The sequence below is a fragment of the Pteropus alecto genome, unplaced genomic scaffold, assembly GCF_000325575.1.
Source record: "Pteropus alecto unplaced genomic scaffold, ASM32557v1 scaffold461, whole genome shotgun sequence".
NCBI classification, from domain to species: Eukaryota; Metazoa; Chordata; class Mammalia; order Chiroptera; family Pteropodidae; genus Pteropus; species Pteropus alecto.
The window spans coordinates 1,086,843-1,101,472 of NW_006431079.1; the positions used below are offsets into that span (position 1 = coordinate 1,086,843).

Here is a 14,630-nt window from a genome sequence, read left to right on the forward strand (position 1 = left end):
GGCTGGCAGAAATCAATGCCACCATTAAAGACCTAAAGGATGCAGCCATGTGGCTCCTCTTATGTCTCCATTTAATTCGCCACTCTGGACACTGGCAAACCAGATAGATCCTGAAGAATGGCCACAGGCTACCGTGGTTCAACCAAGTAATTGCCCTAATAGCAACTATTGTGCTGGATGCGCTATCATTGCTAGAGTAGACTAGTTAGGCCTCAGATACATAGTATGTGGCCACTGAGGTGGTCAATATGTTCTTTTCTATTCCAGTGAAACAAGAGGATCAGAAACAGTTCACGATTATGTAGAATAGACAAAAATATTCACTTACCATTCTTCCCCAAAGCTATGTTAACTCTCTTGCCTTCAGTCGTAATACAGTCCATAGAAATCTGGAACCATCTGGACATCCCATAGAACGTCACACAGATCCGTTACATCAATTACATCATGGTGACTAAGTGGGAAAAGCAAGAGGTGGCTAGTTTATCAAAGACCTTAGTAAGACACATGTGCTCCAAAAGGTGATAAATCCTAAGAAGACTCAGCAACCTGCTACCTCAGTGAAGTTTTTGGGTACCTAACGGTCATGGGTATGCCAAAATATTCCCTTCAAATTAAAAGACAAATTGATGCCTCTTGTATCCTCTACCACAAAGAAGGAAGCACAGCACCTGGAAGGCCTCTTTGGGTTCTGAAGACCACACTGTCCACACTTAGGAATTCTTCTCTGATGACACAGAAAGTTGCCAGCTTTGAGAGAGGCCTAGAGCAGAAGAGGGCTCTACAAGAGATCCAAGCTCCTAAGCAAATAGTCTATCATTTGGGTCATATGATCCAGCAGACTCTATCGTGTTGAAAAGTGTCAGTGGTGGGTAAAGATGTAATACAGAGCTCACTGTAAGCCCCAGTGAAAGAATCACAAAGCAGGACACTGGGATTCTGGAGCAAAGCCATGCGAACTGCAACAGAGAATTATATACCTTTTGAGAAACAGCTCCTCACATATGACTGGGCCTTGGTTTAGATGAAATGCTAGACCATGAACCTCAAGTGCCAGTACATCAAGAACTTCCCATTATGAACTGGGTTCATGTCAGACCTGCCAAGTCATAAAGTCAGGTGCAGGTAGCAGAAGTCCATTATTAAGATGAAAATGGTAACTGAGCTTGGTTTGCTGATGCATCAGTTTGGTATGTGGGTGGAAGCCAAAAATGGACAGTGGATGCATGGCAGTCATGTTCCAGTGCTGCCTTGGAAGACAGCAGGAAGCAAGGGAAAGCCAGGGAAAATCTTCCCAATGAGCAGAGCAGTAAGTGGTCACCTGGTTATGGGAGGAAAGCTATACACAAGAGAATAAATACATTCCTGGGCAGTGGCTGGCTGATGGTCTAGCCTGGCTAGTCAGAGGACTGGAAAGCAAAAGTCTGGAAGATTAGGGACAAGACAGTCTAGGGTAGAGGCATATGGGTGGACATTTTAGGCACAAAGAAGATTTTTTTTGTATCACACATTAGCAACATCCAGGGAGCATTCACCACAAAAGAGAACTGAACAACCAAGAAATTAAATGACTCAGGCACTTCATCATTGGCCATCCTGGATAGGCACCTGAATGGAGTTGATCATAGTGGCAGAGATGGAGGCTACACATAGGCCCAGCAGCATGGACATCCACATACCAAAGCTAATCTAGCTATTGCCACCCCTGAATGTCCAATCTGCCAGCAAAAGAGGCCAGTGCTGAGCCCCAGATGTGGCACTATTCCTTGAGGAGTTCAACCAGCCACTGGGTGGCAAATCAACTATATCAGGCCTCTTCCATCCTGAGAGGGCCAGCAATTCATCCTCACAGGGATAGAGATCTATTCTGGGATTAGGTTTGCCTTTTCTTTCCACGGAACCTCAGCCAGCACCAATCTCCAAAAGCTTAGAGTGTACCTGATCCTCAGGTATGGAACCCCACCCAGTACAGCATCCAGCTAGCATACCCACTTCACAGGGAAGGAAGTTAGGGAATGGGCCCATGATATTAGGGTCCACTGGGTATATGTACATACACTGCACCATCCAGAAGCTGCCAACCTCAAAGAGCACTGTAATGGCCTACAGAAGGCACAACTGAAGCACTAACTTCAATAATTTGAGGCAGTAATGTGCAAGGCTAGAGGGTCATCCTTCAGGATCCAGTACGTTCGTTAAATCAGGGACTTGTATGTGGTGCTATGTCTGTAAGGAAGAATACATGGGTCCCAGAACCAAGGGTCAGAAGCAGGAGTGGTGACATTTACAATCACTTCCAAAGACCCACTGAGGGACACTGTGCTTCCTGTTCCTTTAGCTCTGGGTTCTGTAGGGTTGGAAGTACTGGTCCCAAAGGGGGAACACTTTTGCCAGGGGACAGAGAATTACATTCTATAGATCTCAGTGCATTGAACTACAAGCTCCAGTTGTCACCAAAATACTTTGGACTCCTTGTGCCTGAGGACCAGCAGACAAGAGTCACCATCTTAGCAGAGATAATTGAGCCTAAACAGCAGGAGGTGGCAGGGTTGCTTTTATACATCAGAGATGAGTAAAAGACATGTGAAACCCATTTTCTCACAGAAATAGCTGATTCTAAGTTTAGGACAGAAAATGTACAAGATGAGCCTGGGGCATCTCGAAATACCAGAAAGCAAGCACCAGGGTTATATCAAACAACTCAGGACCAACTTGAAGAGGCTCCCAACAACCAAGATGGAACAATAATAATAATTGCAATAGAATAAAACCTATCAAAATACATTTAAACCCCTGAGTTCATCATATTTTTTAAAAATAGCCACTTTCTGAGGATAAGAGGGAACTTGTGCTATTCATTATCTTAAGCTGAGAATTAGAATTAGTTAAGAAAAGAATTAAGCACTTATCCCGCCTTTCCTATACAAACTCTATTGAGAAATCAAATAGATGAGGGGCGGCATCTCCTTATAAAATTATTCCATCTAATGAATGAAAACAAAATGATAGATTAGAATATCTCCATGTTGCAACACCTCCCCTCTCCCTGAGTGAATTACTTACAGGACGTAGGCATTGAGCATCAATGGCTACTAACATCAAAAAAAAGTAAACATCACACGTGATGTGCCTCCTGATAAATGAGCACACCACCACCTAGAGTCTCATCAAAGGGTTCAAAGCCAAGGCAAATCAGGTCTCTGGATCTAGCCACTGATTTGCAGGAACGCAAAGGATGAAGGAGCACAGTGAACTGCATCACCAGCATAAAATTAGCAAAATCTAGACTGTGGAAAACTATAGCTCAAATGGCCCAGGTTCTTCAACAGACTACCTGTTTAAGGAAAAGAAAGGGATAGAGTGGACCCTTTAGATAAAAAAACTTAAAAGTTGTATCGTTAAGAAAAAAAGTGAGACTAAAAACTAGAGTGTGTAGGGATGCACACTTGGATGATAAAACAATAAAGAAACTCAAGTAAATGATCATTACTAAGGTCAAGAAGTTAGAAGGAGGGAAGTAGCTGGGATGTGGATGGGAGATAGGGGAACGGAGGAGTTCTGGGGAGACCGGTAAAGCTCTATTCTTGACCTGAGTGGTGCTCCCCTCTGTCTCAGACTCGTCTCTAGCACTAGACTTCTGTAAGCTTTGCTATCTGGCAGGCCCCTTCGCATCGTCATGCCTTTGTGTCCACTCTTCTGACATTCCTCCACCTTAAGCAGAACCATCATGGCCAATACCTCCCCTGGTGTCATACTCCCCCACAGCACTTGCCTGAGGTCTTTGAGGACAGGGGTCTGAATCTCAATCAGGAACCAGGACAAGGTTTGATACAATAGGGTAATCACCACCACCACCACCATTTATCAAACACTTTAGAATAAACCTGACCCTACTGCAGATATATATGTAGAGTTATTTAGTCCTTACAACAACCCTACGACATAGGCACTATTACCAGTCCCATTTTATAGATGAGTAAACTGAGGTTAGGGAAAGTTATGTAGTTCGCTCTAGGTCACAACAGGCAGAGCAAGGATTCAACCTAAGGACTTCGACTTAAGTCTGTGATCTTAACCACTGCCGATGAATTCATTTATTCCACAGACACTTATTGAGTACCTACCATGTGCCAGTTACTACTTAGTGAAAAAAGTGGACCATGTCCCTCCCTCCCTTATAAAACATGTATTTAGAATTAGTAAATAATGAGTTTAACAGCTGTAGGAAGGCAAATAAAGCACAGTAAGGGGATAAAAAGTAACTGACCTGTTGGTATTTGAGAGTAGTCAGGGTGGAAATGATGACATCTGAGCACAGTAGTCATAAATGGAAAAGCCACAAGCTTGGAATGACACAGTCCTGGTAACTATGAGATAGGTGTAGCCTTGGACAAATGATTAAACTCTGAGCTTTGCTTTCCTCACCTGTAAACCAGGGATAATCTAAAATTGCCTTGTAGAGTTGTGAGGAAAACGGAGAGGTGTGTGCATGGCACAGCTTAAGGGAATCTCTGGCCTAGGCCCACAACGTGTATACAGTGAGGTCCATCCTGCCTTTCTTACTCAGCCAAGAATTCCCCTTCCTGCTCCAGAGGTGCTGCCCACCTCTCCTCCATTTCCAAAATAACCGGACTCCCCAGGTAGACAGCTGGAGCTCAGTCCACTTACACCCCCTGCCGGCAGGATATTGCACTGCGACTGTTCAAGTCTCCAGTCCCTTTCGTCATCTTTTCAAAAAGCCTTATCTTGGCACTTACCACCTGCTAGACACCAGGATGGGAAAGAACAAGGCACTCTCTCTGCCCTCTAGGAGCTCACAGCCTAGGAAGTGGGCCTAACATGAATGTGGACAATGACAATCAAGGGAATAAGTGCCAACCAACAACTAAGAAACTATAAGAGCGCAATGAGAGAATGATTAACTGTGTCCAGCAGAGATTAGGGAAGGCTTTATAGTAGTAAATCGTGGACAATGAAAAAAAGGAAGTGGGCACGAGGGGAGGGATTCCAAGCAGAGGGAACAATTCATGCAAAATCAAGGAAACACAAAAGACATTGACTGGTTTGAGGTGTTCTACCTGACCATGCTACACTTCTAGAGCTGCCAAAGCAGCTTGGTTGAAGAATAAAACCCAAGGAAGCTGGTTTCCAGGACTCTCATAAAGCTCTATTACCTGTTATCTTAGGAAAAGGAAACCCATCTTAAGAAAGAGCTTTTTTTTCCTGAGGGCAGACAGGACCTCACGTGTCTACACCCGGTCTTCCTTACCGTTCAAGAAATGGCCCATCCTGTGTCAGTCAAGTGACAATCTTTGCAACCTTAGACACGTCTTTTCCCCTGTGTGTCTCAGCCTCCTCCTCTGTAGAGTAGGAAAATAACCCTTGTTTGCATCTCTCTCAAATAACCATTTAAGTTAACAACTATGAAAGCTCCTGGAGCGGCAGCAGGAAGGACCCAGGAGATGTCAGGCCCACAGGGGCATCCTGGGTAGTCCACAGCCCAGAGCCAGCCGGGGGAGGAGAGAGCAACAATGCTGCCGCCGGGTCCTCTCACACACAGATCACGCTGCAACCTCCGCCACCCCCATAAAAATCAGGGAACCGTGCAGGTTTGTTTCAGGTGTTTTATTAAGTGGGCCATACTGTAGCTGGTTTCTAAGTTGCAAAACAACATAAATTTAACAATAATAACATAGCCAGTTAGACTGTGACAAGCTTTTCCTTTTCTTAAAAAAAGAAAAAATAAAAAGAAAGACTTAAAACACACAATGAGAGTTAAATAAATAATATGGAGAGAAAAAAAAAAAGGAAAATCTGTTAAAACATGCTTATGTTTACTTCTGTGCAACTGCGTGCCAAGAGGAAACGTGATTTTCTGCACGATGATACATCTCAGCATGTCTTCTTCCCAAATAATACTGACACAAAAAGAAAAGATGTGGGACTGACTCATCGGTGCTTGTAGAGGCACTACTAAAAATCCCTTTGATTGGAGCTTGGGGCTTCCCGCCCAGCACACCTATGTGTGGCCCAGGAAAGCCAAATATCCGTAATAATGTTAATATAGAAAACATCAGTTTAAAAACAATGTGGAATGGCCTTATTAACGCAGTGGGGCAAGAAAGTAGAACTGCCCTGCATGCGGTGCCAGGCTCAGTCCAGGGAGGCCGCAGGCTCCCAGCACGCGGCCATGGCGAGGGAGGGCACCAGCTTCAAAATAAGCGGCACCAACCTCGTCTCCCTCTCCCTATCACTCTTTCACATGAAAGTGTGTAAAAAGCAAATCGGCAAATAAACTCTAAAATAGATTATTTATTCCAAAAATCCTCTAGTTTTCTTTTTACAGTGAGTGTACATTTCCTCTCCATCTCCTGCACAACCTGCTTAAGTCCCTTGGGGAAGAGGGTCAGAGCTGCAGGGTGAGTCTTTCTCGGTCCTATTGCTAGCTGGTGCTGGGAGGTCAGATGTCGATGCCCTTGACAAGGGATGTCTCCAGCGTGATGTTGAACTCCTGCAATGTCTGCAGCACGCGGATCAAGGAATTGACAAGTGTGTGGTCTTTGATCAGTGCCACATCCTCATACATGTGTGCGGTGATGGGGCAGTCGGCCAGCAAGGCAATCCAGTGGTGCAGGAGGTGATCTCTGGTGGGCAAGATCAGTCCAAATGGGTCAGAAGGGAAAGGAAGGGAGATGGTTAGTTCAAGACCAAAGGGAAACCTGCTCCACCACTCCTTAAACGAAGTCTGAAGCTGGAGAAGCAAATAGCTCCCCATAACAGCTTTTCATCCTGTAACAGGGCTTGGCAAAGAAGCCCTACACAGCTTTAAAAGGCTCCCACTGAGGGCTGCCCAGCCCTAAGACACCAACCCAATCTGACCCAAATCAGCCCTGTCATCTGACGTCAGGCCTGCTCCTCCTTTCCTACTGCCCCCTCCCTCCCTACATAACCCTACCACCAACCAGATACCAGGACCAGGCAGCACCACTTCCTCCATCTCAACAGCCAATCTCTAGCCAATAGCCAATCACTCCTCCCCATAGCTACCACCATCAGGAACAATACTAAGAGCTAACATCCACATAGTGCTTAGCATGTAGCAGGCACTGTTACAAGAGATTTAACCGTCATGGTAACTCTATGATACGAGGTAGGTGCTATTAGTGCTATTATTATCTCCACTTTATAGATGAAGAAATTGAGTAGCTTGTCCAAGATCACACAGCTAGTAAGTGGGTGATCTGAAAATGTGAACTTAATGAATCTGGTTCCAGAGACTATTTATAACTACTACAACCAATTCCCTCTCTTCTGTGGCCTGAACAAATTCAGCCTTAAGTTTATTTGGGCCTCCTGCTCTCATCTGACCTACTCGAATAACCCCTAACAATCTTGCCCACTCTGATGCATATCATCCAGGATATCAAATTAATATAATTTCAGTCCCCTGATTAAACAAATCTATATTAGTAAGAAAGGATTCTGTCCCAGCTCAAGGCTCACCCTTATAGCCTACTCCCTGAAGCCTTCTCTGATCTTTCTCCTCTACATTTTTAGCATACCTTATGAATGTGTACTTCTTTTTTGGACTTTCACAACCTTCTGCCTTGTACTGTTTTTAATTGGGACAAGTGAACTTCTACATGGTAGGGGCCATGTTTGATTTAGCTCTATTCTCACCCCTTTCCACAAGGCCTGGCACAATCAAATGTTTGTTGAAGGAATGACTAGATATATTCTCTTTCGAATTTCACCAGTGGGGTGGTTTTATTCCTTCCCATCAAAATGTGGCCCCTTCTCCCCAGTTACACACACACTCTTATCTCCACCCCTACGGATTCCCACCCATATATATGGTACATGAAGGAAATTAAGGGCCTCTAGAAAGCCCTCCAAGGCCTCGCCTGCCCAAGGACGCCTGGTATTAGCCAGTCCCCCATCCCCTGCACCACATGAGGATTCCAGCACCACCTCCAACGCTGGCTACTATGTACTGTGGGCTGTAAGGCTGAAGTACCTTGCTCCCAAGCACACCAGCATCTGAAACTTGCCATCCTTGCCAATGTTCCGGGGAGTATTGTTGATTGCAGTGACAAATCGGCAGAAATTCCGAGCCCTTGTATGCCAGTTTTCTTCAGGAACAACTTCATTCTGCTCCAAAGTTTCATAATACGTTTGTGCTTTTTCTGTGAAGAGATAAGCTTGCCAGTGACAAAGGCTTTCGAAACCGACCTATCCCTGACTGTCCTGCAGGCCACTTGCCATGGACCTCCCCATTGCTGATGCAGGTAACTTAATGAGAATAACCTGAGTGTTCTAACATCACTGGTGACATTTCAAAATGATCCTTATGTTCCTTATCTTTATTTTTAAAAGTTATTTATGTGGCCCTGATATAAAGCTGATCCCTTCCCTAAAGACAAAAAACTCTTGAGGAATAAGTTCCTTACATGAAAATTCTCCAAGTGGATACAACACAGGGCTTGGGCTCCAATGCTATCAACTAGCCCTCTGGATCTACAAGGACAAAGTGTGAGGTCTCACAACTAAGGCTATACTATAAAACAGATGCCTAAAAAGAATCTTTTCTGTCCAGTTCTCAGGAGGTGAGGGGTGAAGGGTGAGAAAAGGCAGGGCAAACAAACAATTGCTCTAATCTGAGTCACCTGATTTGGCTTCTTTACTGCAGACCCCAATGGTTGCACCCACGTATATGGTGAGTCCCAATGTCTCTGCATGCTTTTCCCACCCTCATACCCTAGTCCAACTCACCCAGGAAATCCCAAATGAAGACATTTTTGAAGAGACGGGGTGATTTAAATCCATGCTGGAAAGCCTGTTCCAGGGCCGAGACAAGGCCGCACTCTCCACAAAGCAACAGTGTCAGACTGCCTCGCTAGTGAAGAAATGGGGGAGAGTGACAGGCTTGCCTCAGCCAAGCTGCCCTCCCACCACGGCATCCCCAAATCCAAAGCCCACAGCTGGGAAGGAAGCAAAGGACAGGCAGAGACCCAGTCTATTTCCCTAGCACCTGGCACAGTGCCTACCTCAGAACAGCTCTCAGAGTGAACACTTGCTAAATGAATGGATGAATGAAAAGATGATGGATCTGGGTACCCACCAGGGGGACAAATCCAGTGTGGCCATTATTCAGGGAGACCTAGAAAAATCCTGAAGAGGACAGGAACACACAATATTCACAAGGGGCCTAGGAACTCTGTTGGGTCATTGGTGTGTAAGAAAAATAGGGTAACCCAAGGCAGAGGCCCCCAAAGGAAAGAATCTGCTCGATCTCAAACTAACTGAGGCACATACTGTACACTCCGGGCTGTCCAAGCAAATGGGCCTGGAATATTATTTTCTCTTATTCAATATAAGGCCCTGGGTTGAAGGGCAGAAAGGCTCACCTCTTTCTCCGGCTTATGGAAGTGCTTCACGATGCCATTGACTGCCTCTCCAATGGACTCCTGGATCTGCCCAGTGTTCAGCTCTGATAAAAATCAAGCAGACATCCCTAACCAATCTCAGAAGCTAACAGTGCTCAGCTGACTGAGCAGGAGACTGAGGACATTGGGAGGGCTCATGAGAGAGGCAGGACAGCCTGGACCCTTCCTGAGAAGAATGGCTCTCACCTACCCAACTTCACTGAGCTAGCTCTTCCTAAAATCCTGGGAAAAAAGCAAAAGCCAATACCTTAGTTCCATAAAGTTTATTTTTTCATTTTACCCTAGAATTGTTGGCAACCAAAAAAGGGACAAGATTTGGCTGTGAAGCTCAGGAACCACAAAAGAGAAGACCAGAAGGTAGAACCCTCTCCTCTCTAGGATCATATACAAATAGTATAGAGAACCCAGTCCGGGCTCCATGAGCTCTCTCCTCTCCTTCCAAGCCTCTGGGGAGAGTGCCAAATCTCCCGAGGATTCATGAGAAGAAGGTGACAAAGGCCTGAGACTGCTTTGTCAGTAGAGGTGGCTCCTGAGGCAGCTGCATAGGCTGAGGTTTGGGCTAAAATATCAAGGCTCCCAGGGATCTGCCCACATTTCCCAGGATGGGTAGTATGAGGACCCAGCCCCTCCTCTCACTTACTGGGCTTGTTGTTGGGTGAGATGGTAACAAGCCTCCGGATGACGCTGGGGGACTGCTGCAAGGGTGGGGTCCGGCATGGCCTCTCATCCACCTCAGGCTGGGATGTGAGCAGCTCCCCAACTAGGACCCGCTCCAGGCTCCCATCGTCCATGCCCTTCCCCAACCACCGGCCACATGGGAACCTAAAAGTCAGGCAATGGCCTGTCAGAGCTGCCAGCTTCTCCAGTGTCTTTCCCATTGCTGCTCAGCAAGAGCCATCAACAAAGCCAATGCCTGGGAATCCATCAAGGCCCCGCTCATCCATCCTACTGTGTATTTCATCAGGGAAGACACCTGAGTGATGGATGGCCTGGAACCTATGCACAGCAATGTTACACATCTTCACTTGGAAAATCCTCCTATTTTTTTTCAGGTACACAAGGCAGAGCCAAACAGGAAGTTGCCTTGGCCTATCACAACCTAAAGAGTCTCCTTGAGAACTCCATATACCCAAGCATCAAACAAAGACCCCAGTGGTAATCTTGCCCCACTATCTTAGAGCAAACCTGAAGGAACACTTACTTGTAGGTATGTCCTGTGATCTCATTCCTGACCATCACATACTCCACCAGCCATTTGGCATACAGCCCAGAATTATCATGGCCTATCTGCACAGTAGTGAGCTTCCCCAAGTTCTGGCACTGTGAGAGAATAGCCAAATAGAGAAGATGGAGTAGGTCAGAAAAACAGAAGAGAGTAGCATTCCTCAGAGGCACAGATCTGACTGGCTGCCTACAACCTGGCCTCTGAGCATCCACAGGGACAGAGCTCATGGCTCTACCCACCAGCAAAGCTAGCAGTACAGCACTATCCCATAGGGGGCCCATGGCTGAGAAAGAAGATGCTGCTATCTAGAGGGAGAATAGGGCCTGGGAGCAGGCAGCTCTGGAAGTGGGGCAGCAGTCTGAGGTTCAGAGGTATCTGTGAACACCTGGGATCAGCAGCTGAAAGAACTCTTGGGTATTTCTCAACACACCATGAACAGGGAGGTATGCAAGTTCAGATGGGTAAGCACCTTCCAGCCAGAGACCATTTAGACAGGAAAGGCTTCTCCCTCCTCGAGTCAACCCTTCACTCCAGGCCTCCAACCATCTCAGCATAGGTGAGCTATGCTGATGCATAACACTGTACAGAGCAAGGCCTCCATAAAACCCTGCAGAAAGCTCCAGAAAAGCAGCTGTTGCAAACTCAGATCCCCACAAAGCCTGGGGTTGTGGTCCCCGGATAACACATACCTCAAAGGTCATCTCTAACACGTTCCTGGGAATCTGCAGGATCTGTGTCTCACCCAACTCTCCCGAGATGCAGATCCATGGGTTGGCAGTGAACATGGAGCCCCCCAGCTTCTTGCTCGGTACAATCAGGATGTGGTAGGGGATCACTGTTTAGGGGAAGCCACAAAGGCATTGAGGGGGATCAGAAATCCCTCCCATACCTGAAAGGGCCCTGATCTGCCCCCAGGCATGCTGGCATGATTGTGGCCGCTGCTGTACCGGCCCTGGCAGAGCCCAGAGCAGCAGGTCCCCAGGACCTAGGCTCTTGTTGGCTCAGAATGTCAGCCAATCCTCCCCTCACTCTCACTCCTCCCACGGTTACCACCCAAACATCAAAGATCCAAGTCCATATACACACTCGGAAATAAGTGAACCTCAAATAGTACAGCCAATTCAACATTGTACTAAATTGCTTTTCAGAGCACTTTTCATTCCATCACCTCATGAATGCTCATAACAATCTCAGGAGAGGCCACGCAGGTATTGCAATGCCTTTTCTGAGGCACAGAGAGAGAAATAATTTCCCTCAGGTCCTCTAAACTGTAGTTCAATGTTACTCCTACTGAAGCCTACAGGCCTTGTCTCTGAGGGGGAGGATGGGTATCCTAGAAAAAGAAGAGTCCAAGCCCCCTGAGACTATTGAGCCACTGGCCAAACAACTAGCTATGGGGCACATTCAAAGGTGGCCCCCACTCAACAGAGTGTCCTGGCACCAAAGAAAGATGAGGTTCCAGGGGCCTTCCTTAGACCATACTGAATCTTCTTCCTCATTCTGCAAATAGGAAGGCTGAGGCCCACAGCAAGAGTAGACTTCTCACAAATCATAACGAGTTAGGACACTGCAGGACCTGGACCCAAACCTCCCATTGTCTTCTGGAGTTCTTTCTGCTACTTCAGGAAGAGCTGTTTTTCCCTATGGGCTGATCTAAAACCTTCTGTGAAGATTTCTTTACTGGTGTGCAGAGAGGGCAGTGAACTTCACTGCCCCACCCCACTCCACCTCATTGCCTTAGGCTCCCAGAGCAGTGCCTAGGACAACAGTGACAACACGATGGCCGAAATGACTAAGCTCCCAGTTCAGAATGAGAATAAGAAGTTTCAGAGAAAAAAAACAACCTCCAAGGAGGGCAAGTGCACCTCTCTCCCCACAGAAATAAAAGGAAAATAGAAAGTGCAAGTGATAATCTATTTTCTTTAAAATGGAGACAGGGAGTTAGCCTCAGGCAGGCTCGTGAAGACTGAAACCAAGAAGGCTAGTGGGGAGCACAAGCCTACTCACGGATAGTTGTGAAGACATTGGTGAAGCAAAAGTAATCGACGGCATTGAAAGAAAGGAGGTGATAGAGGAACTGCTCCTTCTCGTCGTCACAGCACAGGAAGGCATAGCGCTTGTACAGCTTTCTGTCAGAGAAGAGGCAATACATCAGTCTCCTGGACAAAAGGAGGGGAAAGAGGCTAGAATTATTCAGTTCTGAATGGAGACAGTGGAACGAAGAATAAGATGGCAAGCCTCAAATTCTTTAGGGCCACCTGAAAAAGAAACAAAGCCAGCTACTCTGAGGGCTAGAGGGAAAGTGGCTTAAGCTATAGCAGGAATAACAGTACGTGTGTCCAAGGGTTGATGTTACTATAATGTAAAGTATCAGAAGTCATGGACTCTCTATTCTTAAACTGAGGACTGGAATGAAATTCCCTCAAGGAAGACACAGGCCCTCTCAGGCTTCTAGTTAGGGCAACACCCCAGTGTGTGGTGTGGGAGGAGCAATGGCAGGAGGTCTGTGATCACCATTCATACCCAGGGCTAGTATCAGACCCTCAGCAGACCTGAAACCCATAAGTCAGAACACTGCTCTAAATGTGAAGGTAAGCCCAGGACTACCTCAAAGGCAATAAAGAGCAATAAAGGAAATGATCCAGGTCATAGGAAAGGAAGAGCTACAGAGATCATGTCCTTCCTCTCTTTTCAAATTTTCTCCTGTCCCCACCTCTCGTCCCCACTGCTTACTCATCAAAGACCAACTTCTTTGCCTGACATTGCAGGCCATCTGCAACTGCACAGCAATGATACCTTCCCCAAGTACAGGGGACACAGAGAGCCAAATGCACAGGTCTTCAACACAGAGAACAAAAAAGGTAACTATCCTGGTCACCAAGAAAGACTCATCACCACAGCCAGCACATGTGACTCAGCACGTCTGTGAGGTTCTATCTAGTCAGGTTTGTTTATAAAGTACTTTCAACAGATGATTCACCAACCATGGCCTACTATGTGCAGGTGCTGCAAAGGGAAGCACCTATCCTCAAATACCGTCTAAATGAATAAATCAGGTAAACTCCACATAATGAGTTGCTAAATGAAAGGCTCTCTGGGAATTTAAAGAGCCATAAGCATCGATGGTCCTAAACAATAGAGCCCTGAAGGACAGCACAAATTTAGACCGGTGTGTGGAAGAAGGAACAGGACAGGGTATGAAAACCAATTTGACTGGCGTTGACGGCTCAGGGAAGTAATCAGTAATGAGGCTAAAAAGTTAGGCTAGAGTCAAATGCAGGAAGGCCTGCAATATTCAGGCTAAAGAGTTTGCAGTTTGCCCTACAAATAATAGGTTTCTGCAATCTGCCCTAGATAAAGGGAAAGCCACAACCAACTTCGGGAATTTTAAATTTGGTGCTGCTGAGGGGTGAAAGGGGGAATGAGGGTGAAACTCAGCAACAATAAAGGAGACAGGTGGGGGCAGAGGCTAAGGACCTGAAATGTGTACGTGGGAGATAAAGTGGAGTCAAACTCACTCCAAATTTTGAACCTAGCTAGGGAGTAGAGGGGATGTTCAGAGAGAATAATGGTGACATGAACAAAAAATTTGAGAGAAAGGTAGTTATGATGAAGACTGTGAAGCTTGCTTTTGTTCTTTCTGATTTAAAAGTAGGATAGTTGAATGGAAATAAATGCAGAACTGGAGCTCAGAAGAAACGTCAGAGCTAAAGCTTCAGATGTGGGAGTCACCTGCTTAGAGGTGACAGAAGTCATGAGAATGAGTGAGATCACTAATTGAGAGAGCAAGTGAGCAGGTGAGAGTGTGAAAAGAATGTGTGTGCATGCAGAGAACTGAGGACTGTGGAAGCCAATATCATGGGAAGAGTAAGGGGAAAAAGAGAAAAGGATGGTATAGGGCCATGGCAGCCATGCAAAGTGAGCTTCAAAGTAAAGGGAGCATTACACAGTGTTAGTCA

At 46.2% G+C, this 14,630-nt stretch overlaps 1 protein-coding gene across 1 annotated transcript in view; it reads right to left on the reverse strand.

Moving 5' to 3' along the window:
• Positions 1-5,610: 5,610 nt before the first annotated feature.
• DENND5A (DENN domain containing 5A) overlaps positions 5,611-14,630 on the reverse strand; it is a gene marked incomplete at its 5' end in the record, with an annotated part of 55,719 nt that continues 46,699 nt past the window's right edge. The window contains 8 exons of the mRNA XM_015596386.1: positions 5,611-6,644; positions 8,018-8,186; positions 8,773-8,896; positions 9,408-9,490; positions 10,087-10,268; positions 10,648-10,766; positions 11,361-11,506; positions 12,679-12,800. Coding sequence (XP_015451872.1) covers positions 6,461-6,644; positions 8,018-8,186; positions 8,773-8,896; positions 9,408-9,490; positions 10,087-10,268; positions 10,648-10,766; positions 11,361-11,506; positions 12,679-12,800 — 1,129 coding nt within the window. The remainder of the gene's footprint in view (positions 6,645-8,017; positions 8,187-8,772; positions 8,897-9,407; positions 9,491-10,086; positions 10,269-10,647; positions 10,767-11,360; positions 11,507-12,678; positions 12,801-14,630) is intronic.